The sequence below is a fragment of the Uloborus diversus genome, chromosome 3 (assembly GCF_026930045.1).
Source record: "Uloborus diversus isolate 005 chromosome 3, Udiv.v.3.1, whole genome shotgun sequence".
NCBI lineage: Eukaryota > Metazoa > Arthropoda > Arachnida > Araneae > Uloboridae > Uloborus > Uloborus diversus.
Genome location: NC_072733.1, coordinates 142497027 through 142524211, shown reverse-complemented (window position 1 = coordinate 142524211; position 27185 = coordinate 142497027). Strand labels below are relative to the sequence as shown.

The window sequence follows — 27185 nt, the reverse complement described above, 5'->3', positions numbered from 1 at the left end:
TTTTAAAAATTAAAATTCTGGTGGTTTTATTAAGACATTTTTTCAACTTTCATTACATGTTTCCACTTATTTTTAACTATCATGACTAATTTTTAGAATAATTTTTTATTATAGGCCACTTGCAGAGGATTGAGTGAGCTTACATTTTATCATCATTAACTCCATATAGTAAAATATCGTATTGAACAATCATGCAACGATAAGACTAGTGCCAAACTTTACTCAAATATCAGAACATTAAACCAAATTTTTAATAATTTGGGAAAATCATTAAGAATAATTTCTTTTAAAAAAGGAGGAATTAATGACTTATAAAGGGGGAGATTTGGAAAAGTAGGAGTCTCTCACAAAAATCAAGAGAGTTGACAAGTCTGTAAAGATAATGATTCTTTTGGCAAGATTCGCACAGGGATTATCCTTTTAGCAGTCAGGAGGCATTTTGGTCTAAAAGTGCTTTTGGGAGCAGGATTCTGCAATTGCACCACTGAGATATAAAAACAAAAACAGCTAGGGGTTGTTTTTAGCCCAGTATGAGTTTTCGCGGAAAGAGTGGAAATATACAAAAAAGAAGAACATAATCATGCCATCAAGCATTTTGAAATTTGTCAAGGTAGCTAAAATTGACAAATTAATTGCCTGAATAGGTAATTCATGATAAAGGATTTTATGATATAAATTCTTCTAAGATGTTATAAAGAAAAATAATAAAAATTTGAATCACAAAGTTACCTTTAGGTGCTGCAGGTCGAAAATGGGTGACAACATTCGGGCGAAATTGAGTTTTTGCCAAGAGACTAGGAGGTAACTGTACAGCAATGATGCGACCATCTGGCAATCGAAGATATACACCTTTTGGTGTTCTGAGAACCAGTACATCCTGACCAGCAGGAATGACAACTGGTGGAGCTCCAGGTGTAAGTACAGGAATACTCACATCTAAATAAGAAAATTACAAATTTAGTTCTGATAAATCTCACATAAAACTATACTTTTCAAAAGCATAAGCAAGAACAAGCTCTAAAACAAACTATAAAAGTTAAATACAGTAAATTTGTTTTAAACTGGTCTAATTGAGACCAAATGTAAGAAAGTTTAGCTGAACTCTGTTGATACTTGAGCAGTAAAGAGAAAACAGCAAAATATTAAGAGTTATGTAACATAATGTATTTTTCTAAATTTTTTGCAAACTGTGAACCATATGTGATAACATTACACTACTTCATATTCTTTAGTATATTTGATAACAAAACAAACTGCAGGAGGCCTTATGCTCAAGGTTCATACACTTGTTGTTAAAAAAAAATTCCTCGACTTTTCCAGGTTGTTTTTAGAAAATTCCAGATTACAGTAAACTCTCGATTATCCACGAAATTGGGTGGCACAAATTCTGCGGACAATAAAAATAACAGATAAACCGCAAGAAAGGTAAAATGAGGGGAAAAAAAGTAAAATTTGTCCTTCCTCAAAAATTTAGCTGTATTGATGCAAAATACTTTCTTCAAACAGTGAAAATATATACAGTGTAGTAAAATGTTTTGTATTTTTGCACAACAGAACTTAACATCAATAAAGAACAAGGGTATGTTCGAAGAAGAAAGCACAATAAATAAATAAAACAAAAACAGCAAAGTTTAAATTTGACATTTTTTGACAAAAAAAATATTTGTATTTGCTTTTTACTGCGAAAATACATGTTCTAGACTGTTGATTGACTCACGGATAATCTTTAGTCTACTGTACTCACTTCACTCAAAATTAAGCTCAAATAACAATATTTTTTAAATGTAATTGTTTAAAGCAGCAATACGGAACACCCGAAACTTATTGCCTTAGGTTTAAAAAAAATCTTGAAATCATTTTGTTTTTTTCGCTCTAAAACCTTTAAATTTTTTTTACGTTTTAAATGTTCAAAATTGTTAACATTCATTTATTATTTGTCGAAAACAAAGTACTTTCAACTTATTTCAAGGTTCCTTTGATGCCACATGTCATACATTTATATTCATGTTTTATTGTAATTGTGCAGAAATCTCTTAGCATCTGCGTTAAGTTTACAATACTTCTATTCATTTTATCAATATTGTTAAGGATCCAGTGCAACTTCAAACTTTCTTTAAATGACGACACAGTTCTTGAGAAAAACACAGGAGATTTATTTACAACTATGTACAAGGAATATGGTTAACAGCTGCTAAATTAACCATAACAAATAAGCAAATATCAATTAACACCTTAAACTAAACGGTTACACATGTATCTACATCAAAAATACAGCGCAAAGGCTAATACACACTTTCAGCGGAACTGCTGAAAATGAGACTCCACAGTTAGAAAGCAAACTGACTGACTCTTCCATTCACAAGACGCCCGGCGTTTTATACCTAGCAAAGAAATATCCAGAGAATTCTAATACGTTCTACCAAATTCTCATATTTTCTTTTTATTCCATTCACAAATCTTATCATTCAGAAAAGGAGGGGCCATATACTTCATTAAAATGTAAGGGGGTTGAATATTCATTACAAGAAACTATTTACAGGTTATGATAATTTAAAATTAAAATTAATGGAACAAAGGACAAAACTAGCCAGATTACAACAAATTAATCTTAAAAACAATTAACAATTCACAAAATTTGTAACAATGTGTAACATAAGCATAAAAGGAAATTTCAAGCTAGGTAAAATAAACAACCTAACAGACACAGAAGCAGTCTTAGGAAGTTCATCGTGTGGTTAATAAGCAAGATTCAATACTTTGACGTTGAGGAAAAAAGATGCACAAATATGCGGCACTGTATGATCATAAATTTTACTTTTTTTTTTTTTAAACAGATAATTGGCAGAAAATGCAAAGGGAATTTGAGTCCTTAATTTCGTAAAGCAAAATTTTTTTTTCTGCTATAAAATTGATTTTCCCGGGTTTTTTTTTCGTTACTCTTTCAAAATTCCCTGATATTTCCCTGATTAATAAAGTTCAGGGTTCATACCCTTTAGGCAGAAAAAAATTCAAGCACTTTTCAAGGTAAAAAATTTTGTTTTCAAGGCAATATCAAAAATTTGTACTAAAAATATTGTATGCAGATTTCATTTACTACAAACACATAGAAATAAGGCAATAATACAAAAAAGTATAGGAAAACAAAATTGTTTTTTCTACAACAAGAGACGCTTTGATGAAAGATCTACTGCGTTGAAAGTCTTTCTGAAAATGTTTGAAAAGTTCGGTCATAAAGAGAAGCAGATACCAAGAGGTTTAATTTTGAGGTTTTTCAAAGGTTGCAGCAGTCAGAGGTTTGTATATTTTCTAGAATCAGCAAATTAATACTTAAAAAACCCTTTCATAAGTGCTTTTAACTTTTATGGGAAGAAACTAAAATACCCAAGTTCAATGGCATTGCCAGAGAGGAGTTTTTGAAGTCACTCCCCCCCCCCCCCCCCCCCCCCCCGGTTTCAACATTTATTTCCAGTACCATACAGTGGTTTATTACAATATAAGGGTGGTTAGGACAAAAACACTACCCAGAAAGTTATTTCAGTTTGCACTATTAAGTTCTAAAAATATTAGGTTTGCAAATCATTTATAAGTATTCAAATCAATTATTCGTATGTATTTATTAGCTGTTCAGCCAATAAGGCATTTCAATTGTCCTCGAGTAAATTTAAAAATTAGGAAGTAAGAAAAGTTTATGAAAGTCCACAGTCCAGTCTCTACACCTCAAAATATACAAAAGCAGCTTAAGCAGTGATAAATACTCTGAATGCAAACTTGAGCCTATTCAGCTTTCATTGATTAACTTGCAATAGACAATAAATGTGCAAGTTCAGATTTATACATATGTACAACAATAACTTTTGCTATGCATACAATTCATAAAATATTTTATTAAGTCAAAATATTCTGCATAGAAATACCATGCCCAGTGCCTGTTGATAACCAGCAACAGGCACTGGGCCTAGCTAGGCTGGTACTGGTCAATTTATTAGATCCAAATGAAGATGAAAGACCCTCCTTAAGCTATCTACCCCTTTGCTGATTAAAGCCTCTTTCAGTAAGCTCCAAGTACCCACAACCATAATAAAGTAATAATTTTGAACATTTGAGGAAAAGGGGAAAATTGGAGATATAAGGAGGTAAAAGCATAAAAACGAACACTACTGGATTTCAAGTGAATAATCATAACACAACCACCCCTGTTATACACCTTATTTATTTTAGCAGACATAAAAAAATGATGTACTTATAAATAAAATTATATAAATCAACTTTATATTTAAAATACAAACTTTAAGTTAATTTGTTAGGTGCTCAACTGCTGAAATTTAAATTTAAAAAAAAAATCTGTAATGACCAAAAATTAGGTAAAGATAATCATTCAAAATTGCAAAAATAAATAAGCAAATAATTAAACAAGACCAAGGTAATAAATTCTTTAACTCTTTAGTTATTAAAATAAAAAAATAAAATAAGCTAATCTGATGTAGCAGTGTCAAAATAACTACTAATTGCCAAAAATAAAAAAATATTTACAAAATGCAAAAGGATTGAAATCTCAAACAAGGGAAGCAAATTTTCGCGAATTAAGTTTAATGTTGTCATGTTTCCCATAAAATAAACTTATATTTTACTGAAATTAAACATAAAATATGCTAATCTACGGTAGCAAATATGAAAATAACATCCGATTAGTGAATATATTTAAATATTTGCAAGATGCAAAAAGATTGAAATTTCAAACACGAGAAGCAATTTTTCGCAAAGTCTGAGTTTGTTCGACGTGGCATGTTTCCCATGAAATAAATTTATTTGTTTTTCATTAAAATTAAACAAAAAATATACTAATCTAAGGTAGCATATGCGAAACTAACATTTGATTAGCCAAAATATTTAAATATTTGCAGGATGCAAAAATATTGAAATTTCAAACACAAGAGCAATTTTCCGCGAAACCCGAGTAAGTTCAATGTTGTCATGGTTTCGAAATTAATTTCTTTGTTAATTAATGAAATTAAACAAAAAATAAACTAATCTAAGGTACCATGTGTCAAAATATCTTTCGGTTGTAAAAAACATCAAAATATTTACAAGATGCAAAAGGATTGACATTCCAAACACGGAAGCAATTTTTCGCGATGTTGCATACTGAACACATGTTCAGAAAATTGCATTGGTGAAATACTTTTTTAAAACTTCTAAGCACAATTCGTTGATTTTTGAGAGAATTTAAGCACTAAGAAACTTTTTCAAGGTTTTAAAACTTTTTCAAGGTTTTCAAGCACTTGAAAATGAACTTTCTTTTTTCAAGCACATTTCAAGGTTTTTCAAGGGCGTACGAACCCTGAAGTTCCCTGACTTTTCCCCGATATGTCGCCACCCTCCTATAGGCCACCTAATCTACACCAGGGACCAGATGAACAGGTGTATCATTATTGATGACATGTCCTGTAAGGGATCCGTCATCATGATGGGATATATCAATTTTCCTGGCATTGATTGGCATAATTTTTTCCCCCGTAATGGTTGAAAAGAGGAATTTTTGAAAGTAATTGTGTGGTGACTGTTTCTTCGATCAAATTGCAACTCAAGGAATTCGGCAGAATGCCATTTTGAATCTAGATCAAGTTGAAACTCGGGGAAGTCAAGAGGATGCGATTTTAGATCTAGTTTTTTGTGACGTAGGAAGTTCTGTTCAGGGATTGTGTATAGGAGATCATATTGGAGATAGTTGACCGCAACAGTAGTAGTTTCTGGATTAAATTTGGTAAGTGCAAAGATGAAAATTTTAGGTTTGTGTCCTATTTCAGAAATGCCGATTTTGTTCGGCTAAGGCAGAGCTTGAATGAAGTATTTTTGTTAGGTTGGGGATTATGTTCCTTTCAGGAGAAAGTTAATACTAAAATTTGGCCCATGTGGTTCCCCAGAGAAATTAAAGAAGCTTTAAATTATAAGCAAGCCACTTTTTCTCACTTTAAAGAAACTGATCACAGTGCAGATACAAGACACAAACTATTATACAGCTTTAATATTTTGTGTTTTCCGGGAGGATGTTTCGTTTTATTTGAAAAAATAAATTACAGCAACTAAAGCTCCAGGGCCTGAAAAATTTTATCCAAAAATGTTAGTTGAATGTGCTGAGGAACTAGTGGATGCGATTTTAAATATTTTCAATGTTGCTCACAACTCAAGGGCAGTGACAGAGGTTTGGAAGCTGGCTAACTCCCTCTTCAAGAACGGGTCTAAAGGTGATACAAGTCAGACTTCAATGGTCTGTAAAATTTTTGAAACTTTGATCTAAATCAAGTTTATGAATTTCTTAAAGACTTATAGTCTGTTGACTAGCGTGCAGTATGGTTAGAGAAAAGGTAAATCGTGTGCTACTAATTTATTGCCTTTCTATGACAAGGTTACTATGGCTTTAGACAACAAAAAGTGTTTCGATGTTTATATTGATTTTCAAAAAGCTTTGGATAAGGTACTGCATATTGCTGCTCTCAACAAACTAGCTGATATAGGAATAGGAGGGAAATTTTTACTTTGGGCTAGGAATTGGCTGCCTGGAAGGAAACCGAGTAGTTATATGGGGAAGAATCAGATATATGAAAATATTTCTGGAAACATGAATTGTTTTGCTGATAACGTCAAAGTCATGGGGATTGTACAAAATGTAGAACAAGTGAAACAGCTTCAAGATGATTTAGATCATATAACTAAGTGGGTAGATAAGTGGGGGTATAGTAGTTAATGTTGGGAAATGCCAAGTGCTACATTTAGGTCATGGAAATAAGCCTATAAGTTATTATTTACAGGAATCAGTCATTAGTAAGGAAGAAAGGTTATTCATCTGGGTGTATCAATAAATCAGGACTTCCAAGTTTAGTCAAAAGTACAGCATTTTAAGTAACAAAACCAACAGAATGCTTGGGTTTATCAATAGATCTCTTTCAAACAATTCTAACAGGGGTGACTACACAAATAGTAGTGTAACAATAAAAATGTGGAAATGTTCCAAAAGGTACCAATTGGAAAAAGCATCTCGTGATACATTTTTGATGCAAAAAATACTTGCCTGTGTTCTCCTTTTGAGACATAAAGGCTTCAAATCTCAAGAAATATTAAGAAAAGTGCCAAGTTTAAAGAATTGGCAAAAAATTGATCACACATTTTCACTGTCTGCAACCATTTACAAATAACGTGAGAGACTCAAACTCACTAAATGTGGGACTTCTTAGAATTTTCAGACTTTAAGACCTCGTCATAATAGGGACCTTATCAATTACAGAGTCACGAGAACAAATTGTTAGTTCTTATAGAAACATGTTTTACACTGCTCTTTCACTTGTTACACATTAAAAGGATTTTCATTATTACACTAATGTGTTTTCTTAGTAAGAAGGTTCTTCAGCCTTTATACAGAACTTTGGTAAGACCCCATTTGGAGTGTGCTGTTTAGTAATGGCCTCCTTATCTCAAGAAAGATATTTCTTTATTCAAAATGGTTCAAGAAAGGGCTACCAGGCTAATAAGGGGACTTTCAGATTTAGATTATGATGCCAGACTGAAAAGTCTTACTATGTAAAGCCTGGAGCAAAGAAGTCAAAAAGAACATGATTCTGTTTTTTAAATTTATCAATATGAAAGATGTTAATGGGTTAAATTTTTATACAAAAAGTAGGATTAGGGGTTATTGTTTAAAGCTATTCAAATCTCAGGCTAATCTGGAAACTACGAAAAGATATTACTTTAGTAGGTTTGTGGGTCCTAAAGGGCTGAATCCTTTTCTTCAGTAGCGACACTTAAAGTCACACACTGTGTGTTGCTTTCGACTGTGATTGGAGGCTGGAGTCACATGGGTTTAGCCTGCCATTTTGTGTCACTGTCTGTGTGATTTCACTGTGAAGAATACTAGATACTTTCTCTTAGCTATTCGTATTCTTCATCAAACGGTATCTAAAATGCTTTGATGTAGTGTATTCCGATATAGTTCAAAATTGGGCCAGAAGTTGTATCGTTTACCTATCTATTTTTATTTTGAGGGGAAGCAAGCATTATATTAACCATTAATATTCTTCTGAAGGGTGAGAAAGAAACTAAGTTCCAAGGTAGAAACCTTTCGAGCAAGTTGAGAGACTCATGTTGCAAGGGGGAGGCTATTTTCCCCCAAAATAATTTTTAGTTTTATCAAACCCAAATTTACACTTTGACTTTTTCGGTTCAAAATTAAAGAATAGGTCTGAATTGTATAAACCCCATGTCCGAAAAGATTTTCACGCTAAGAGAAATTTATTTATTACAATAAAAATATTAATAAAATGTTCGAAACATTGCATGTTTCATTCGAATCGCATTCGCATCACAGATCCTCAGTCACAAACCTTCCCGAATTTATTATATTTACTGAAGTTACATTAATTGAGATAGTGAAGACTACAAATAAAATTAAGTATTTTTAAAATTTAGCATAAATGTCAATTTATGTTTTTGGAAATGTTCTGCCCCCATTGTTTATCACTTCAATATATTGTGATAAAATTTTCTCAGTGCAGAAAATTTGAAAAAAAAAAAAATGTATTTTTATTTTTATGAATAGTAAAAAAAAAAAAATTATTTCAGTAAAATTTTGCTGCCTCTAAAAACTTGCCACTCTAGCCAGCAACCTTTCTGCCAAATTGGAAATTCGGCCCTGTTCGATTCTATGTGTTGTAATTTGGGATAAAATAGAAATGCTTGCAATTACATTCAGTTTTTCACATAGTATTAAAGTGATAATCGTTAATGTCATTAAAAATGATCAAGATGCAAAGGAAATGCCTGAAATTGAAGGTCTTAATGAGAAAATATACCAAGTTAAAACAGTTTCGAAATTATTTGTAAATATTGCATATAGCAAGAGTCAATGATCTGCTGTAAATTTGCATGTTAATTTAAATGAAATTAGATTTGGACTTTTTTAATGTCACAATCACCTTGCTGTTTTTCAGTACTTCAAGGAATATAAAGTAAAGGAAATATTTTTTTCAATTTCCACCGAAAAAAAAAGTGGCAAACCTTGATTTGAAGGATACAGTAACATGTAACTGAAGCCAATTTATACAATTATCGGAAGATTTTTTTTTGTACTGAAAAATATAAAAACACCATTCTGTGTAAACATAAGTGTTACGCGATTGCGTATTGCAGTACTTGCGTTGTGTGTGCAAAAATATGTTAAGATGTACTCCTGGTTACAGGAGTGTGAAATGAGTTTAGCTGCATCAATAAAAATATATATAAAGTTGAAGCAAAAGATATTTCATTTATTTTGAAACCTTAAATTATATAATTGAGGGGTGCACCTCCGAGGACATATAAAAACATTTCACGAGCTCATGGTGAACTCAGACTTATTATCAACTCATCTAGACTAAAATAGGTAATTATGAATCATGAAAAATCAAAATGATCCCCCCAAATAAAATCCCCTCGAGCCTGGATCGTCCAGAATCACTAGAAAGTCATGATGGGCGCAGAAGGAGCACTAATCAATCAGATGCAGGACCACGGAATCGACGTCCATCTAGCCACCTTCTTTTTTTCACTTTTTTTTTCTGCCTGACAAGGCCACAAGCACTATTTCTGTAGGGGGAACTCTTCGCGAGCAGGCATGATGATGGAGTGGGAGTCTCACGTTCATTCAACAGGGAGCAGAAGAAAATGGCCGCCGGGACGCTGCGCCATTTCACCACATGGCTGGAGCTGGAGAATTCAGAGTCCTGCCAGGGCGTAGACGTTGTCAACGGGACACTGCAGTCGGAATAGTTACTTCATCGTTGGAATCTTATCCCAGGGTGGCAGGAAAATCGAGAGGTGTCTCGATCAGCTATCTCTGGCAAGGAAAAGAAGGCAGGTTGGACTTCCTTCTCGGGAGCATCTCACTTGGCCATTCCAAATTTTATCAATCTTGTTCGATCCTTCTTCAGTTTTCCGAGGAGTAGGTCATATTCTGCTTTCTGGCGATTCCGCAGCTTTGGCTTCAGGATGCTTTACATATTTCAACTGGGCGACCATTTATTCTTTGAAGGATTCAGCATCTCTTTTTCCTCCTCTTCCAGGCGTGGTGTCCGAGCTCTTCTTTCTCGAACATCTTTCACTCGGCAAAAATGGCAGAATGAATTCTCGCGCTCTTATTCTCTCCACGAGCGACCGGTTACTCGGTGTGCTGTTAATGATACCATTGATGAATGATACCACCTGTTAACTGTAATACTTCTTGCAGAGTTAGTGAAAGAACTAACATTTCATCTACTTTCTGTGAATAACTGATGAAGAGACTTCTTTAAAAAATAACTAAAATTTATTAACACGTGAAAGAAGGTAAATATAATTGTATAAACATAACTGAAGCCAAAGGTAAAAAAGATTAATTAAATATGACTAGCAAGTTAGTTAAGCTCATCCTAATACGGCTCGCTAATCTATTACTATGATCAGCCAAGCACAGTCGGCAATCCGCCGAACAATACGAGCTCTACCATAGCTACCTTTTACAGGACAGACATCACCGAACGAGTCTTAAAAAAGAGAGAGCGAATCTCAGCTCCGATCACTATTAAATAGTCTGTCCTCATCAATATTCACATCAATGCCCTCACATCCACGCAACCAATGAGGATGCACCAAGTGGCAGAGACGCCTCCCTGCTAAGCCAATGGCGGGAGTCTGTTACGTCACACATCCGATCCGATCACTCACTTCCGATTCACTCGGATCGTTGGTCCGAACAAGCATCGGTTGATTATCGTGAAGTTCAGTTACCTGGGAAAAAGTAAGTGTAGAGATATTTGTAGAAATTATATTTCTAACAATGCCCCTCCTCTCTACATCTTACAAGAAACAGCTAATAAAATTTTTTTTTCAAAAAAAAACATCTTTGGCTTCTAGTTTCACAAATCCATTCTATAACTTTATAGAAAAGTGAAAATATAACAATAATTAAGCATAATACAAAACATCGTTCGGCGATATATCACATTCCATCAGGACGAAAATACATGCATCCAATTGCAAATTACAATCCAGACTTTAATGTAAAACTCAAGAAAAAAAACATTTGCAAAAAAACAAGTATAAACACATTCGTAATAAAGTATGCAATAAAAGTGTACATATTAAGTTTTTAACTAATTACTACAGTGTATACTAGAGCTGTAATTTGCAAAAAAATTATTCTAATATATAACACCCTAAAATTTCTCATTTTCAAAAAAAACGTTGGTAAATTCGATTGTATTTAATAAAATTTCGCGAATATTTCATTTTTGAGAAAGTTACACAATACAGAAAAGCATTTCCTAATACATTAAAAAATTTCCTGATACAATGTCGAAATTACATCTTTCAAACTGAATATTCATCGTTAGCAAAAGTGATTAATGAAAAATTGTTTCACAAAATTTTACAAGTTCAGTTCTAGAAAGTGGTTTTGTAAATACGTCAGCTTGGTTTTCTTTACTTCTTACAAAATTAATGCAGAAAATTTCCTGATAAATTAAGTCCCTCACAAAAAATAATTTAACATCGATGTGCTTCGTTCTATAATTTTCAATTGGGGATTTACAGAAATCTATCGTGGCCTGATTATCCGCATACAATATTGATTTTACTTTCTGGCTATTGGTAATTCCAAAGTTAATGCACTCATCTAAAATTCTGTCAAACCATAGCAATTCTTTTACTGCTTCTGTAAGTGCAACGAATTCTGATTCCATGGTTGACAAGCATATGCTTTTTTCTTTGAACGTACGCCAAGAAATCGGAGCATTATATAGTGAAATTATTTGTCCCCCTAAGGAAGTTCTATCATCTTTGCTATTGGCGAAATCAGCATCGCTAAATCCCAAAATTTGTAATTTGTTACATTTTAGACTGAGTTTGAAATCTTTAGTGTGAGACACGTAACCTAATAATTTAAGTAATCCTCCCCAATGAAATATTCCAGGATTTGCCTGAAATTGGCTGAATATGTTTACGGCGTAGCAAATATCCGGTCTGGTCCCGTTTGCAATAAATGCGAGACAACCTAACAAATTTCTATAAGGAATTTTAGACATTTCAAGTTTTTCACTTTCTGATTGAGGACAATTTGAATTGGAATAAACTATACCTTTACTTATTGGTAATGAAGAAATTGGAAAGTTAAAATGCCTAAAACGGTCACAAATTTCTGTAATATAATTTGTTTGATGCATTTTAATTTCATTTTCATATTCCTCAAAATTTACACCAAGTAGTGTCTTGGTTTTTCCCAAAATTTTAAGGTCAAAATGTTTATTCAACAAGTTTAAAACAAATTCAATATTTTTACTATTTTTCCCGAATAACACAATATCATCAACATATAATAAAAGTATTACTTTGGATTGAAAAATATAAACACAATTACACCTTTGAAATTTGTTAAAACCTATATTTGCTAAAACGCTGTCTATTTCATAATACCAATTTCAACCACTTTGATGAAGTCCGTAAATTGCCTTTTGAAGTTTACAGACATAGTTTTCCTTCCCTTTTTCAACAAAACCGGGAGGTTGTTGCATATACACATCTTCTTTTAAGGGAGCATAAAGATATGCACATTTTACATCGCACAGGACATTTTCCCACTTTTGAAAAATTACAAGAAATGCAAAAAAGAAATGGATTTGTTGGATATAATTTGAGGTTATAGAGCTAATAGCCTACAGTTAAGCTGAAAATTAGGCAACTCATTTCCAACTGAACAATTTGAGGGAGTGGTCTGCCCGAAGAAAATAAAACATGAATCATTCTTTACACTGAAAAACATTTATTTAACATATATTAAAATGGTTACAATACAATAATTTGGTCCTCCGAAGAAAAATTAAATTATGTTAAAAAGATCTTACAATAAGTCCATGCAGGTATCAAAAAGTCCTGTCGATGTTCCATAGTGAATCCCCACAGGTAGATGGACGGCATCGCAATCTCCACCAGAATTGCAAGCTGGTCAGTTCACACCTTATGAGCCAAGTTCACCATATCAGGAAAAAATATATCGAAGATGGACACGATCCTTTTTCCTCGGAGACCAAATGACCCACTTAGATTTAATTATAACTTTTCACTTTTATAGACGTCATGGCAGCACGCGCTTCCGAAACTAAAGACATCAGCAGGGAATCATTCAGAAAAGATCAGACCTCACCTGAGAGGCCAGTAGCAAAAAACTTATGATAACATGGACGAACACATTTACAAACACAAACAACACAAGACGAGGAGACAAGTGAAAGAAAAATTTTATAAAAAGAAAAAGAGCTTTAAGCTGTAATTTGTACTAAGTAACATATTAAGGCGTTCTTAAAAAAAAAAAAAAAAAAAAAAAAAAAAAAAAAAATTAGACGAAATTTCGTAGGTGTACACAAATCTTTCTCAAAATAATTGTATTACTAATCTTATTCTTAACTGTCCATAATCAATCTCTAAACATAAGTTGCTCACTGAAGATTCTTTCTAGTTTTACAAGTTCAAAATAATAATTAACCCCCCCCCCCATAAATGAATGGTTTCTTTTGAAAACAGCAGCAACAGTAACAATACTTAAAATGTGCAATGAATTAAATTTCAACAAAAAGACTCATTCTACTTTCAAATGCCCCCTTCGTTATTATAAAATCAGTTTAATTTGAATCCAAAAGACGAACCTTCATATAATCAAGTTTGGAATTTTAAAACATATTTTCACAAGCAAAACACATGTTACAATAATGTTACAGCATTTTGCCCAATTAAATTTTTGCATTGCATTTTGTACATGACTATTCCAGGGTTCCCACTCTCATTCAAGAAAAAAAAATTCAAGTACTTATTTACTATGCTTTAAATCTTGTGATAGCTCTTGAGCAGTGTTCCCAGCTAAGCAGTTTATGATAGCGGTTGTTTCCATTCGAGCACAACCGTATTTTCTTTGCTACCTACAAGCCCGGGAACACATTTTTAATGAAAGAATTTGCATGATCCGATACTGCGATGGGAAAGCTGTGCTTCAGAATGATATTCATGAATAAAAGTTCTGTTCTAATTATGTTATCACTTGACGATGCAGTAAAAGCCGAACTTAAAGTTTTATAAGTTGTTAAAACATGCGCATTATCTTTCCATGTGCTATGCTGAAATCAAAGTCACATGTCACACAGTAATATCAGGGGTCAATCCAGGTTTTATTTTTCGAGTCCCCATTTTGTGGAAAAGCAAAATATTTCCGAATTTTCTTTATTTTAGTAAAAAAGAAATTATTGTGAATTTCCTTTTCTTTTCCCGAAAAAAAGTTTTCAGGTACAAATTAAAATCACTTGACGATTTGTAAGTTAAAATTTAAACGTATATGATTTTTTTTCTCAGAAAAATCTCCGACCTGATACTTTTTGAGCATTTTTTTTCTGAAAATCCCGACTTTTCAATACCAAATTCGATCATAGTTGAGATCCACGATTTCCCATGACTTTTAAGGGCATCCAGGAAAATATATATTTGATTTAGAAGTATTTGGTCACAGGGTTCACATACCCTTTAGGGAGAAAAAAAATTCAAGCACTTTTCACGTACTTTTCAAGGCAAAAAATTTTTTTTCCAAGGCAATATCATAAATTTGTTCTAAGAATATTGCATGCAGGGTTGGCAAGTTTCTGCCGAGGTGGTTAAAACCACTGGTAGAAACCGGTTAAAACCGGCATGGCAAAAACCACTTTCTGCCACTTTGCGGCAGAAACTGGCAAAAACTCACAAAATGAAAACTAAATTCTTGATATACAATGGAAAATGCATGGAAAAAATAATTAATTGTTAACCAATGTATTGTAGTTTAATTACAAAATTATCACAATTCAAAATCAAATGTTACATTGTTTGGACCCTGCAATTGCCCCTTAGAAAAGTTGGTTTCAAAAATCTTAATAGGTTCTCACTTTAATACGCACAAACGAGAAATTTTAGAATATTCTTAAAACAGAAAAGCTAGCAGACAAGGGAGCAAGCAGTGTTCCTGAAACTTTCATCTATTGTATAACTGGTCCACCATGTAATAACTGGGGGTTGTGGTAAAAATATAAGTTTCGAGAAATGGGGCCAATTTGTTTTGCAAAGCTGTGACATTAGGTACAAAATCTAGGCAAGTAAAATTCTGGCTCTTTCTTCTTGAAGCACATGAAATGATAATTTTTATCATAAACAATTTAGAGGAAGCATATAAGTCAGCAAATTACAATCAGTAATGCCTGTTTAATTCTGTAGTTCACTCCTATTTCCTAAGCACCCCCGATTTTTTTTTTTATCCTTTTTTAAACTAATCCAAATACTACAAGCCTCTGCAATTGATAAGTTCCCTTTCTGAACTAAATCAAAGGCACTAGCGATGGATTTTATTTTTTTTTTAATGATGAAATGATGTTTAATTTTTTAGTTTACTTAAACAAGTATCATTTACTAATTACTTGAGTTATTAAAGACATTTTTAAGTTTTTGCCAGTTTCTGCTGGTTTTTACCGGTTATAACCAGTTTCTGCCACTGGCATGGCAAAAACTGGTTTCTGCCGGCAGAAAGCCAACCCTGATTGCATGCAGGTCTCCTTTAATGCAAACATATAAATAATAGGTAATAATATTAAAAAAAAATAAAGGAAAACAAAATATCCTTTTCTACCACAAGAGACCTTTGATAGGAAAAAGATCAACTGTGTCAAAAGTTTTTCTGCAAATGTTTGAAAAGCTTGGTCATAAAGAGGAGCAGGTCCCATGAGGTTTAATTTTGCAATCTTCACATTTAAAGAAATATAATTTATAAAAATCTGCAAGCCAATAATTAAAAAACCTTTATGAATGCTTTTAACTTTTTGGGGAAGAAACCAAAACACCTATATTCAATGGAATAGCTAGACAGGAGGTTATTTCCAATATTGATAGTGGTTTATCCACATATAAGGGCGGTTAGGATCAAAAACACTACCCAGAAGGTAATTTTCGGTGGCACTATTAAGTTCAAAAGTACTTGACGTCCGTTAATTATTGATAAGTATTCAAAGTATAAATCAATTATTCCTATGCATGTATTAGTTGTTCTGGCGATAAAGCATTTCAACTGTCCTAAAGTAAATTTAAAAATTAGTAAGAAAGAATACATTTTACGAAAGTCCCCAATCCAGTCTCCGTACCTCAAAATTCGCAAAATCTGCTTAAGAAGTGATAAATACTCTGACTGTAATCTTGAGCCTGCTTTTACTGAATAACTTGTAATAGTCAATAAATGTACAAGTTCAGATTCACAGAGCCATATTTGCTAACTGAAAAGATTCACAAGAAGTTGACATACATAATGACAAAAGTAGTTTTTTTTTGGGAACAAATGGATTATTGTTGAAATTAGAATTTAAATTTAGAGAAGGGATATTATTCAGGTATGATTGCAATTTCATAAAAAATAACCTGTAAATTTCAAAGAGCTAATCGGGGGGGAGGGGGGATACTTTTCAAAGCTAAGACCCCTTTTACTTAAATATACATGTGTACAACAATTACTTTTGATATACATACAATTTATTTCTTATGTTAAAATAATTTATGAAGTCAAAATATTATACAGATAAATACCAGGCCCAGTGCCTGTTGATAACCAGAAACAGGCAACGGGCCTAGCTAGGCTAGTCAATTTATTGGACCCCAATGAAGATCAATGACCCTCCTTAAGCAATCTACCCCTTTACTGATTACAGTCTATTCTGGTAAGCTGTTCCAAGTGCCCACAACCCAACAAAAGTAGTAACTTTGAACATTTGAGGTAAAGGGTGAAAATTGGAAGTAGGGAGGTAAAAGCATAACAAACACTACTGGATTTCCAGTGAATAATCAAAACACAATCACCCCTGTTACGTACCTTAATTATTTTAACAGACATAAAGAAAATGATGTACTTATAAATTCAGCTTTACAAAATTGTATAGCTCAACTTCATCTTTAAAATACAAACTGTAAGTTAAAATGTTAGGTGCTCAGTTGTTTAAATTTAAAATTTTTTCAAAAAAATCTGTAATAACCAAGAATTAGCTAATGATAAATTAAAATCAAAATTGCAAAATTAAATAAGTATATATGAAATTAAACAAAACAAAAGTAATTAATTTTTTAGTTATTAAAAAAATAATATAAAACAAGATAATCTGATGTAGCGTGCATCAAAATAATTTCTAATTGCAAAAATAAAATATTTACAAGATGCTGAAGGGTTGAAACCTCAAACAAGGGAAGCAAATTTTCGTGAGTTAAGTTCAATGTTGGCATGTTTTCCATAAAATAAATTCATTTATTTTTTACTGAAATTAACATAAAATATGCTAATCTAGGGTAGCATATATATGAAAATTACATCTGATTAGCCAAAATATTAAAATATTTGCAAGATGCAAAAAGATTGAAATTTCAAACATGAGAAGCAATTTTTCGCAAAGTCCGAGTAGTTCAACGTTGGCATGTTTACCATAAAATAAATTTATTAATTTTTTACTAAAATTAAACAAAATATGCTAATCTGAGGTAGCATATGCGAAAATAACATCCGATTAGCCAAAATATTTAAATATTTGCAGGATGCAAAAAGATTAAAATTTCAAAAAAAAAAAAAAATCCTCGAAATCCGGGTAAGTTCAATGTTGTTATGGTTTCCAAAATAAATCCTTTTTTAGACATTGAAATTAATTAAAAAATAAACTAATCTGAGGTACCATGTGTCAAAATAGCTTCCAATTGAAAAAAAAATTCGAAATAATTACAAGATTCAAAAGGATTGAAATCCCAAACACGGAAGCGATTTTTTGCGCATATTCAGAAAATTGCATTAGTAAAATACTTTTTTAAAAGTTTTAAGCACAATCCGATGATTTTTGAAAGAATTTAAGCACTAAGAAACTTTTTCTAAGTTTTAAAACTTTTTCAATGTTTTCAAGCACTTGAAAACGAACTTTTTATTTTGAAACACTTTTCAAAGTTTTTCAAGGGCGTACGAACCCTGGGTCATTAAAGAAAAATAAATCAGTTGAAATATTAGTGACTAATTCCACCTTGGTTTAAAATAAACCAGATCTAAAACACTTACAGTCTGAGTAAAAACTTTAAGTCCAGTGCACTTTTTTTGAGAAATTGGACACACCTTAATCTTAGGATCAAAAAGTCATATGAGTGATAATTATTAACCTTAAATACATGTAAAAAAAAACAAAAAAAAATTAATTGTAAGTGTTTCATTATCAGAAAATATTACTGATCAATATTTGAACCTGAGTAAAATCTTTAAGGCCAACATAGAAAAAAGCAGATGAGGACAAAAATTCAAATATTTATAAGCTTGTGGTGGGAGTCATTCCTTCAAATTACTTCAAATATTCTTGTTTTTATGAATGAAACTAGTTTTTGACAAAATTCGGGGTGTATTTTTTACCATTCATCTTCGATGGTAGATTTCAGTTCCATTAATGAAGTAAAATGTCTCTCCTTTGCATAAACTCTTCTTGCTAAGTCACCCAATAAGTTCTCTATTATGTTAAGATCTGGAAACTTAGTTGGTAATTTCAAAGTTTCAACATTGTTTACTTGGAGCCTATTTCTGGCACTGTTACTCATATGGATAGATGCATTGTTTTGCTGATATTTTCAATTTTCCACAGCAAAAAATTCAGCATTTGGTAAAAGATGACTTGGGAAGAAATTTTGATATGCTTGTGAGTTCATTTTACATGAAACAAACGCAACTGAGCACACACCATTGTAAGCAAAATACTCTCAAGTTCTGACAGAGCCTCCATCTAATTGGCGCTTGTAAGATATTTCTTTTTCTTTCCGTAAATCATGCCAATAGTACTTCCGTCCGTTTGGTCCATCCAAACTTCACTTCTTTTCCTTAGAAAAATTTATTTGTATTCATTGGTTATCCCAGGTCATGATTTCCTAGCTAAAGTTGAAACGCTCTATATTGTGCATTTTCAAAAAATGAGGTTTAAGCAATTTCGCAGCATTAATAAAATTTCCACACCTTCTAATTGTGTTATATATCGTTTTTGACAAACATTTAAACCTATTGTCTGAATAAGTTTCCTGGTTGAGTACTTTTCAGATAATGTAATAATTTCGAAACTCTTCTTCCATGACAAGAGGACAAAGCTTTAAGTTTTCCGGGGTTTTCTTTTTACACTAATTGTGTTTAAATCAAACAAAAATGTTGACTTCAGTCTTCGATCTTCCTATTTTTTCGCAATATTACGTTTACTTATCCTTGTTGAAGAAAAAGCTTCAATCTGCCCTCTTTCTTGAACAGTTAACTTTTTACCTTACGATATCGTCACAAGTAGGACAAAAACTTTGAAGAAATTAATCACAAAACTGCAAGTTGAAGGGTTTCCACAATCTTGTTAACTGAGGTGACATTTATTACAGTATAAGTACTTGCAGTTTTTTAAAAATGCTAGTGGCCTTAAAGTTTTTACTCAAGCTGAAATGCTAACTTTGAATAAACCATTGCTTTTCTGGTTATTGCATGCTTTACAAATCCTGTCTGTTGCGTTATTTCTTACCAAAGAACATTAATAATTAATAATACAATAATATTAAAATCCTTTTAATTTCATTTTTCTTTCTTCAAAGAAAATTACACTGGCCTTAAAGTTTTTACTCAGACTGTATTAGCCACCACTGTCAGTTTTAAAGTACAAAAAGTGAGAGGGGAGAGTTCAATTTTTACTACTTTCAGAAAAAAAAAAGATAGAACCTTGCACTTGTTCACAAAAACATGCTTTTTGGAAAATGTAAGTTAAAACAGGTTTTTGAATTATTTCAAAATAAATAAATGAGAAGTCAGCAAGAAACTGCATTTTAGATGAAATAGTTTTTTTAAGTTCATAGCAAAACCTTCAAAACAATGAGGATCAAATGCAATTGTGCAGATAAAATTTCACTTTTCAAAAAAACTAATTAATTAAAAGAAAAAAAAACATGATTTATGACACACTTTATGTATTTTCAATATTTTGCTTTGAGGTAAGCATCTAAAATTCTGTTTATGGAAATTTAGGCATTTAATAGTCTTGTCTACTTCGATCTTGAGAAAGACCAAACATGGCGACTACGCGAAAAATTTACGAAAGTAAATTTTTGAATTTGATGCATAAAAGTAATTGTAAGTAATTAAAAATCCTCAAAAAATTGCAATTCAGATGAAATAGTCATTTTTCAGCACATTAGCGTCCAAAGCAATGAAGATAAAATAATATTCTGAAGGTAAAATTTTAAAGATAAAATTTGGATTTTTCAAGAAAACAATTGTTATCCAAAAAAAGAATTTCTGCCACATTTAGCGGTATTTTCAACAGTTTTCATAGCAATTAACTTCCAATTCCGTTTTTGAAAGCTTAGGCACTTAAAAGTCTTGTCTACTTCCATCTAGGGAATGACCAAAAATGGCGACTATACCGATCTAGATTTTAACTAGTAGTATAAAAATAATTGAAAAATCCTCATATAACAAAAATTTAGTGAAAATGCTATAGTTTTTAGCACATTAGGGACCAAAGCAATGAGGATAAGACGAAATTTTAAATATTAAGTTTTTCATTTCTCTAGAAAACATTAAAATAATAATAATAATAAAAAAAAAAGATTTGCAGCACATTTTGCGTTATTTTCATTAGTTTGCAGTAAAAAAACATCCAATTGTGCTTTGTTCCTATAAACTTAGACACTTCTCTTCCATCACGTGAATGACCAAATATGGCGGCTAAGTTTCACACGTAGCTGTTGGTCAAAAAATGATCGCTCCAGATTGACCCTATTTGTTGTTGTATTTTGTGATGTGAAATTTTGTGAATGAGCTACTTTTGCGATGTGGAATTTTGTGAATGGGGCCGCTGTTACGATGCGGAATTCCGTGAAGGGGCCGCAAAGCGGACCTAATTTGGGTCTGGATTGACCCCAAAGTACGCATGCTTTTCGACATCTTCGATTCCTTTGAAATCGGGAACAGCTTTGCGTATTCTTTTTTGAAAACAAACTTGGGTGTGCAGTCTCTTCGGAGGCAATATTATTGCAATGAATGTTTAGTTAACACACGAACGTCTGCACAATCGAAACCAAAACAATCGAAGTTGAGCTAACTACACGAAGTTCCGTAAAGTAAAAAAAAAAATCGCACGTGTGGAGACTTGAAACGGTAGTTAGCCGGCGAGTCCTTCCTAGAATGACGTCATCAAAACCTACACAGCGCATGCGCTCATTACGATCGCCCAAGTCAAAAACGGAGTTTTGGGGACTTGCGCAGGAGCTTCATGTGCGCAGAAATGAACTGCGCAGACGAGCTAAAGTCGAAAGTTGCTCCGAGGAAGGAAAGATAAAATTGATAGACATCGGTAAACGATATTTATCCGCGTTCTCATTCCTAATGTAATGTAATATAAAATTAACTTTATTCAAATTAGATTAACTTCTCAACTCTTTCGGCACGTGTAAAGTTTCAGTTTTAGGTTGGCATCCTTTGATGCCCAATCATATGTAAATGAGGCAAGTATAAATAGTGAACGATTCCAATCGTTCTCTCTCTCTTCTTTTGTGTTCGTCAGCCTCTTGTGAGTTAGGTCCGATAGGTGTTGGGGAGTTGCGAACTCCGCCTCCACTTATGGCCGGGTTTTATTCTTAAGAACTTATTTTTGTTAGTTTATTTATTTTAGTTACTATGGACCAATAAATTTTTGGTAAGATTTTAACAAGTTTCCAATGTTCATTTCTTCACATTAATATTTGATTCTGCACCTTCCACTGTGTGATATTATCTCTGCTTGTATAAGCATGTAACATTGTTGACTGACTTGCGAAATTTAGCCCCTTCGGCTTTTCGTTTAAACATCGTAAGTTATCATAAGGGTTATGGGCCCAGCCCTACCCAATTGTATCATAATAATTACGTGTTCAGTATCATGAATAATATTAATGTATTAAGATGTTTTCGAATTGTCAGCAGAGTAGAGTATTAGACTTCGTGTTTTTGTGATGAAATGGAATGTTGTAACTGACTTGTCTTTTGGCTGAATCGGTAGATGACAAGTGTTTGGAAATCTTTTCAAATTGTTTTCCCTGCATCGGCGTTGAATGAAAACTGAAAATAGAAGTTTTTCTTTTACTTTTTGGAAATTTGTATCGAATCTTTAAGCCATGTGTAGTGTAAACTTTTCTCAGACGTTTCGTTTGCATTTTATGGGGGGATATAGTTGGTTTGGTGTTAGGCAGAATAGTGGCTGCTAAATTCAGCGGAAGACCTGGACTTGTTCCAGGGGGGAAGCAGTTACACTATTTAGGTTTTTTTTCGGGGATATTTTGAGATTTTGTTGGTTGTTTTTTTTGAAATTAGGTTTTTTTATTTTTTTGGCGTTTTTTCGTGTTCTTATCAATCATGGCATCCCAGAGTGTTCCTATCGAAAAATTAAGGTCTGACAAATATGTGAGTTGGTCATCGGATATCAAATTTGTCCTAATGGAACGAGGTCTATGGAAGATAGTAAATGGCATTGAAAAGGAAACTTTTTCTAATGATGAAAAAAAGGCTACTGAGCAAGAGATTCGTAATTTTCAAAATCGACAAGATGTGGCCCTATCCATAATTTATTTAAATTTGGAGAAAAATTTCAAAAAGATAATCGAAAATCAGGTCAACGCGGCTGATGCCTGGAAGGCTTTGAAAGATCACTTCTTTCCTGACAATCGTTGTCAGCACATGACATTGTTTTCAGAGTTATCCCAATGTCGTATAAAAGAGGAAGAGTCAATAAATCTTTTCGCTGCCCGTACTCGGCAAATTTTCGAAAGAATTAAGGCTATAGACGCGAATTTCTCTGAAAATTATTTGATTTTTCAAATTTTGCGTCATTTGCCCTCAGAATTTGACAATATTTGTCAAGTTATTCTTAGAACTACTGCACAGGAATTCACATTTAATAAAGTAGTCAGCGAACTTATTGCCGAGGAATCGCGAATTCGACTAAAAGATGAGGATGATAAAATTATCGGCAGGGCTAACTTTGTAAAGAAACCGGGTAATTTTGACAAGAAAGGAGTAAAAGGGAAACTAATTTGTTTTAACTGTAATAAACCCGGCCATAAAAGTAACGCGTGTCAATATAGAAGAGTTGACAAGGACCTCGAACAACGTAACAGAAAGTCAAGATCACCAATCCGGAATAAGAGGAAGGCGAACAAGAAAACTGCGAGGTGCAGTTCCCCATCAGTGGAAAAGGAAGCATGTAAGTACCAGAACTTTTTCATTTCCGAAGTACATCTAAATGAAGTATCAGAAGACCCTGATGAATTTATTTTCGACACTGGTTCCACCCATCATTTCGTCAACGTTCGTAGTGCGTTTGAGGACTTTAAACCATTGCGAAACAAAGAAATGGCTGTAGCCGTTAGAAATGAAACTTTCCCCATTTTGGGGATGGGAACTGTGAAATTAAAGTTTGATGATACTATCATTGTTTTAAAAGATGTAATGTACTCTCCTAATCTGCGTCAAAATTTGTTATCGGGTACTAAATTCGATAAGGGGGGTGCTAAGTTTGAAGGGGGAAACGGCTCCGTGGCGATATCTGGTCGAAATGGATTTATATTTAGAGCAATTTTAAGAAATGGCATTTATTTTGTAAAACCTCAAATTTTGTATAATAAATCGTATCAAGAAAGTATAAAACTAAATAAAAGTAATGATCATTTCGAAAATGAGAAAATTGAATGCTCTAATGTAGAAAAATTAGAATTGTGGCATAGAAGGCTGGCACATATTAACACCGATAGTATCAGAAAGAGCGGTGAATTTGAGTGTGTCCATGGCCTGCCTAAATTCAAAAATGTAAAAATAGATTGTGAAAATTGTAAAATTGGTAAATTTAAACGTGTTTCATTTAAACCAATAGGTAAAATACGGTCTAAATGTCCCCTTGAATTACTTCATGCTGATGTGTGGGGTCCATGTAATATTAAGGGAAATAAGGGGGAACGTTTTTATTTATCAATCATTGATGATTTTTCACGTAAATCTGCTTTGTATCCAATTAGTGAAAAGAGCAAAGTACCAGAAATTTTCATAAGGCACATAAAGCGTGCTGAAAGATTTTTAAATCTTAAAGTAAAAGCTGTTAGAACCGACAACGGGGGAGAATTCGTAAATAAAGTTTTTGACAATTATTGTTTGGATAACGGTATAAAACATGAGTTAACCAATATTTTCAGTCCAGAGATGAACGGTTTGGCCGAAGTGTACAATCGCTCAGCCGCTAATGCTGCAACAGTATTATTGGAAGAAAGCGGGCTAAGTAAAAGATTTTGGCCGGATGCTATGCTTTATTTCAATTATACTTGGAATAGGATTTGTCACTCAGGACAAACTAAAACACCTTTTGAGTTATATGGTGGACGTAAGCCAAGTGCTAGGCACGTCAAACCTTTCGGTGTTTTGTGTTATCTTGGAACACCCCGTCAGCAAAGACATAAACTTGATGTTAAAGCCAAAAAGGGTATATTTTTGGGCTATGCATTTAACACTAAGGGTTTTCGTATCTGGATTCCTAAAAGCGGAAAATTTTTTGAAAGTATAAATGTAAATTTTAATGAAAATGTTTATTACAAAGAAGCTTTTAAAAATATATCAGAGAGTGACTCTAGTGGAGCTGTGCTGGGTCCCTGTCTCAAATGGTCAAATATTCAATCAGATTCTGAAAATTCAGAAAATGAATCGAATTCCGAATCGGATAACGGAAGTGAAAGCCCGAGTACGCCGTCTAAATTCTTATCTCCTGATGAGAGTGAAAGCGAGACGAGCGGGGATGAATCAGATTCGAATTCTGACTTGAGTGAAAATGGGGAAAACCCACCACGCGCCCAGCTGCGTGAAACAGAATGGGTGAGGAAAGCAATCCCAAGGTCAGATAAATCTCGTACTGATATTTATTTTTATGAGAAACATTCTTCTAAACGAGTACGTTCTTTAAATGATGTTGAAAAATATTGTTCTAAAAATGCTATTTTGTTTAAGCCACATTTATTTGATTTTAATGGTAAAAATTTATATCAAGGTGAAATTTCTGATCAAACTGTTCATTTAAATTTATGTAACTTATGACTAGATGATGAAATTGTAATTCCTAAGAATTACAAACAGGTTCTTAAATCTAAGCAAAAGGACCAGTGGTTAGATTCAATGAGGGATGAATTAGAGGTTATGCATTCTAGAAAAGTGTGGGATTTAACACCTTTGCCTGCAAATGAAAAACCAATCGGATCGAGATGGGTTTTCAATGTTAAAAGAGATGAATCGGGGAAAATTGTTAGGTATCGTGGGAGACTTGTTGCTCAGGGATATGCACAATCCCCTGAATCGTACGATCAGACTTTTAGTCCGACGATTCATTTTTCATTGGTTCGATTTTTCTTTTCCTTGAAAATATCAGAAGGTTGGTTCGATTTGCAGTGCGATGTGAAAAATGCTTATTTATATGCACCTCTAAAAGAATGCATCTTTATGAGACAACCACCGGGTTTTGCAATAGAAGGGAAAGAAAACCTAGTTTGTAAGCTTAATAAAGCAATTTACGGTTTGCACCAGAGTGGCCGTATGTGGTTTTTTGAGATAAACAGTGTTTTATTGAAAATTGGTTTTCAGAAATTTGAAGAATGTAATTGTGTTTATATTTATAATTCATGTGTCATTTTATTGTTGTATGTTGACGATATTGTTTTGCTCGCACGGAAAGAAAAGAATTTAAATAGAGGTTGGCTATACAGGGTCGAAAAAAGGTGACGTTTTCAAAATCATCTGAACACCCCCTATATTTGTTCTACTCATCACCCTGATTATTTTGGTGTATTACATGTCATGGTGCAGGCCGATTTCAGATGGTGCAGGCCGATTTAGTAGTAGTAACGTAACTCTTCTATTTTTAAAGCATGATATTGATACTTAGTATTTTGTGTTTTCGGCCATAACTGAACCAATTTTTGAGCTAGGATTATGATTTTGGTGTCTTTGCATATGTTTTCATGGCCAATGAATTCAATAAAATTATAATATAAAAGTTCTAAACATATTTTAATATCAAAATTTGCGATTACACAATTTACTTTACATATTTATTTCTTAAGAAAAACTTTGAATAGACTGTCAATAACATGGCAGTTATCCAAAATAAAAGAAGAATTACGACTGCATACCTCCCATGAGCCTATTACATTGCATGGGATAATTTGCTCAATCACTACATTTAGAACTTCTGCTTTCTGTGGATAACGCCATCTCAAATGGTGGCTCTCACCCTGTTTTGGCCAACGTTCTAAATGTTCAATCCTGTAGTTATTGATTTGTTCTTCAACAATATGTTCTAAACAAATTCCCACATACCACTCCCTGTTGCCATTTTTGTTATCCCAAATTACAATACAAGGCTCATTAATAATAATATTAACTGAAGCGTCAGGAACAATAGCTGTGATTTCACTGGTAGAACTATCATTTGATATAGGTTCAGTTAAAATTCTCAATGTATCTTCTTCAGAATACATGTCAGGAATTTGAGAAACGTCATTTTCTTCATCATTTGTCAGTAATATTGTCAAATTCATTTTCAAATTTGCAACTTCCATTTGATTCACCCTGTATAAGTAGGGACGGAATTGGAGATCACGAGGCGATGTATGGCGACGAAAGCATAATTCTGTCCTGAGTATGTGTTTTACTCTATTCTTATTTTCAGCATTGGCTTCAAGGCATTGTTCAAGATCTCTTATTGCTGTAAATGGACCATTCCATGATTTACATTTTTGAAGAAGGATATTTCCTGCTTCAACATACTTTTGAGCACTCTCTACACATTTCTGAAGTTTATCCGCCCGCATCTTGTTTTGTTCTTGAACCCATTTCTGCTCTTGTTCATCTAAAATTCGAGCAATATTTTTTGTTGTTTTAGATATAGATTGATTGGCAGATTTGAATAGAGTCATATCATCTCGAGTTCCCTTCCCTGTAAATTTGTAATTAGAACATGCAGCTGAACGAGCTGCTAATTTGTCGAATTTCGCTAAATCTTTTTCACATTCCAAATTATTTGTTGGCAATCCAACAA

At 33.0% G+C, this 27185-nt stretch overlaps 1 protein-coding gene across 1 annotated transcript in view; it reads right to left on the bottom strand.

The window, feature by feature from the left end:
- Positions 1–444: 444 nt before the first annotated feature.
- LOC129218968 (uncharacterized) overlaps positions 445–27185 on the bottom strand; it is a 245497-nt gene continuing 218756 nt past the window's right edge. Inside the window, exons 21-22 of the mRNA XM_054853288.1 lie at positions 730–936; positions 445–470 (exon numbers count right to left, since the gene is read on the bottom strand). Coding sequence (XP_054709263.1) covers positions 445–470; positions 730–936 — 233 coding nt within the window. The remainder of the gene's footprint in view (positions 471–729; positions 937–27185) is intronic.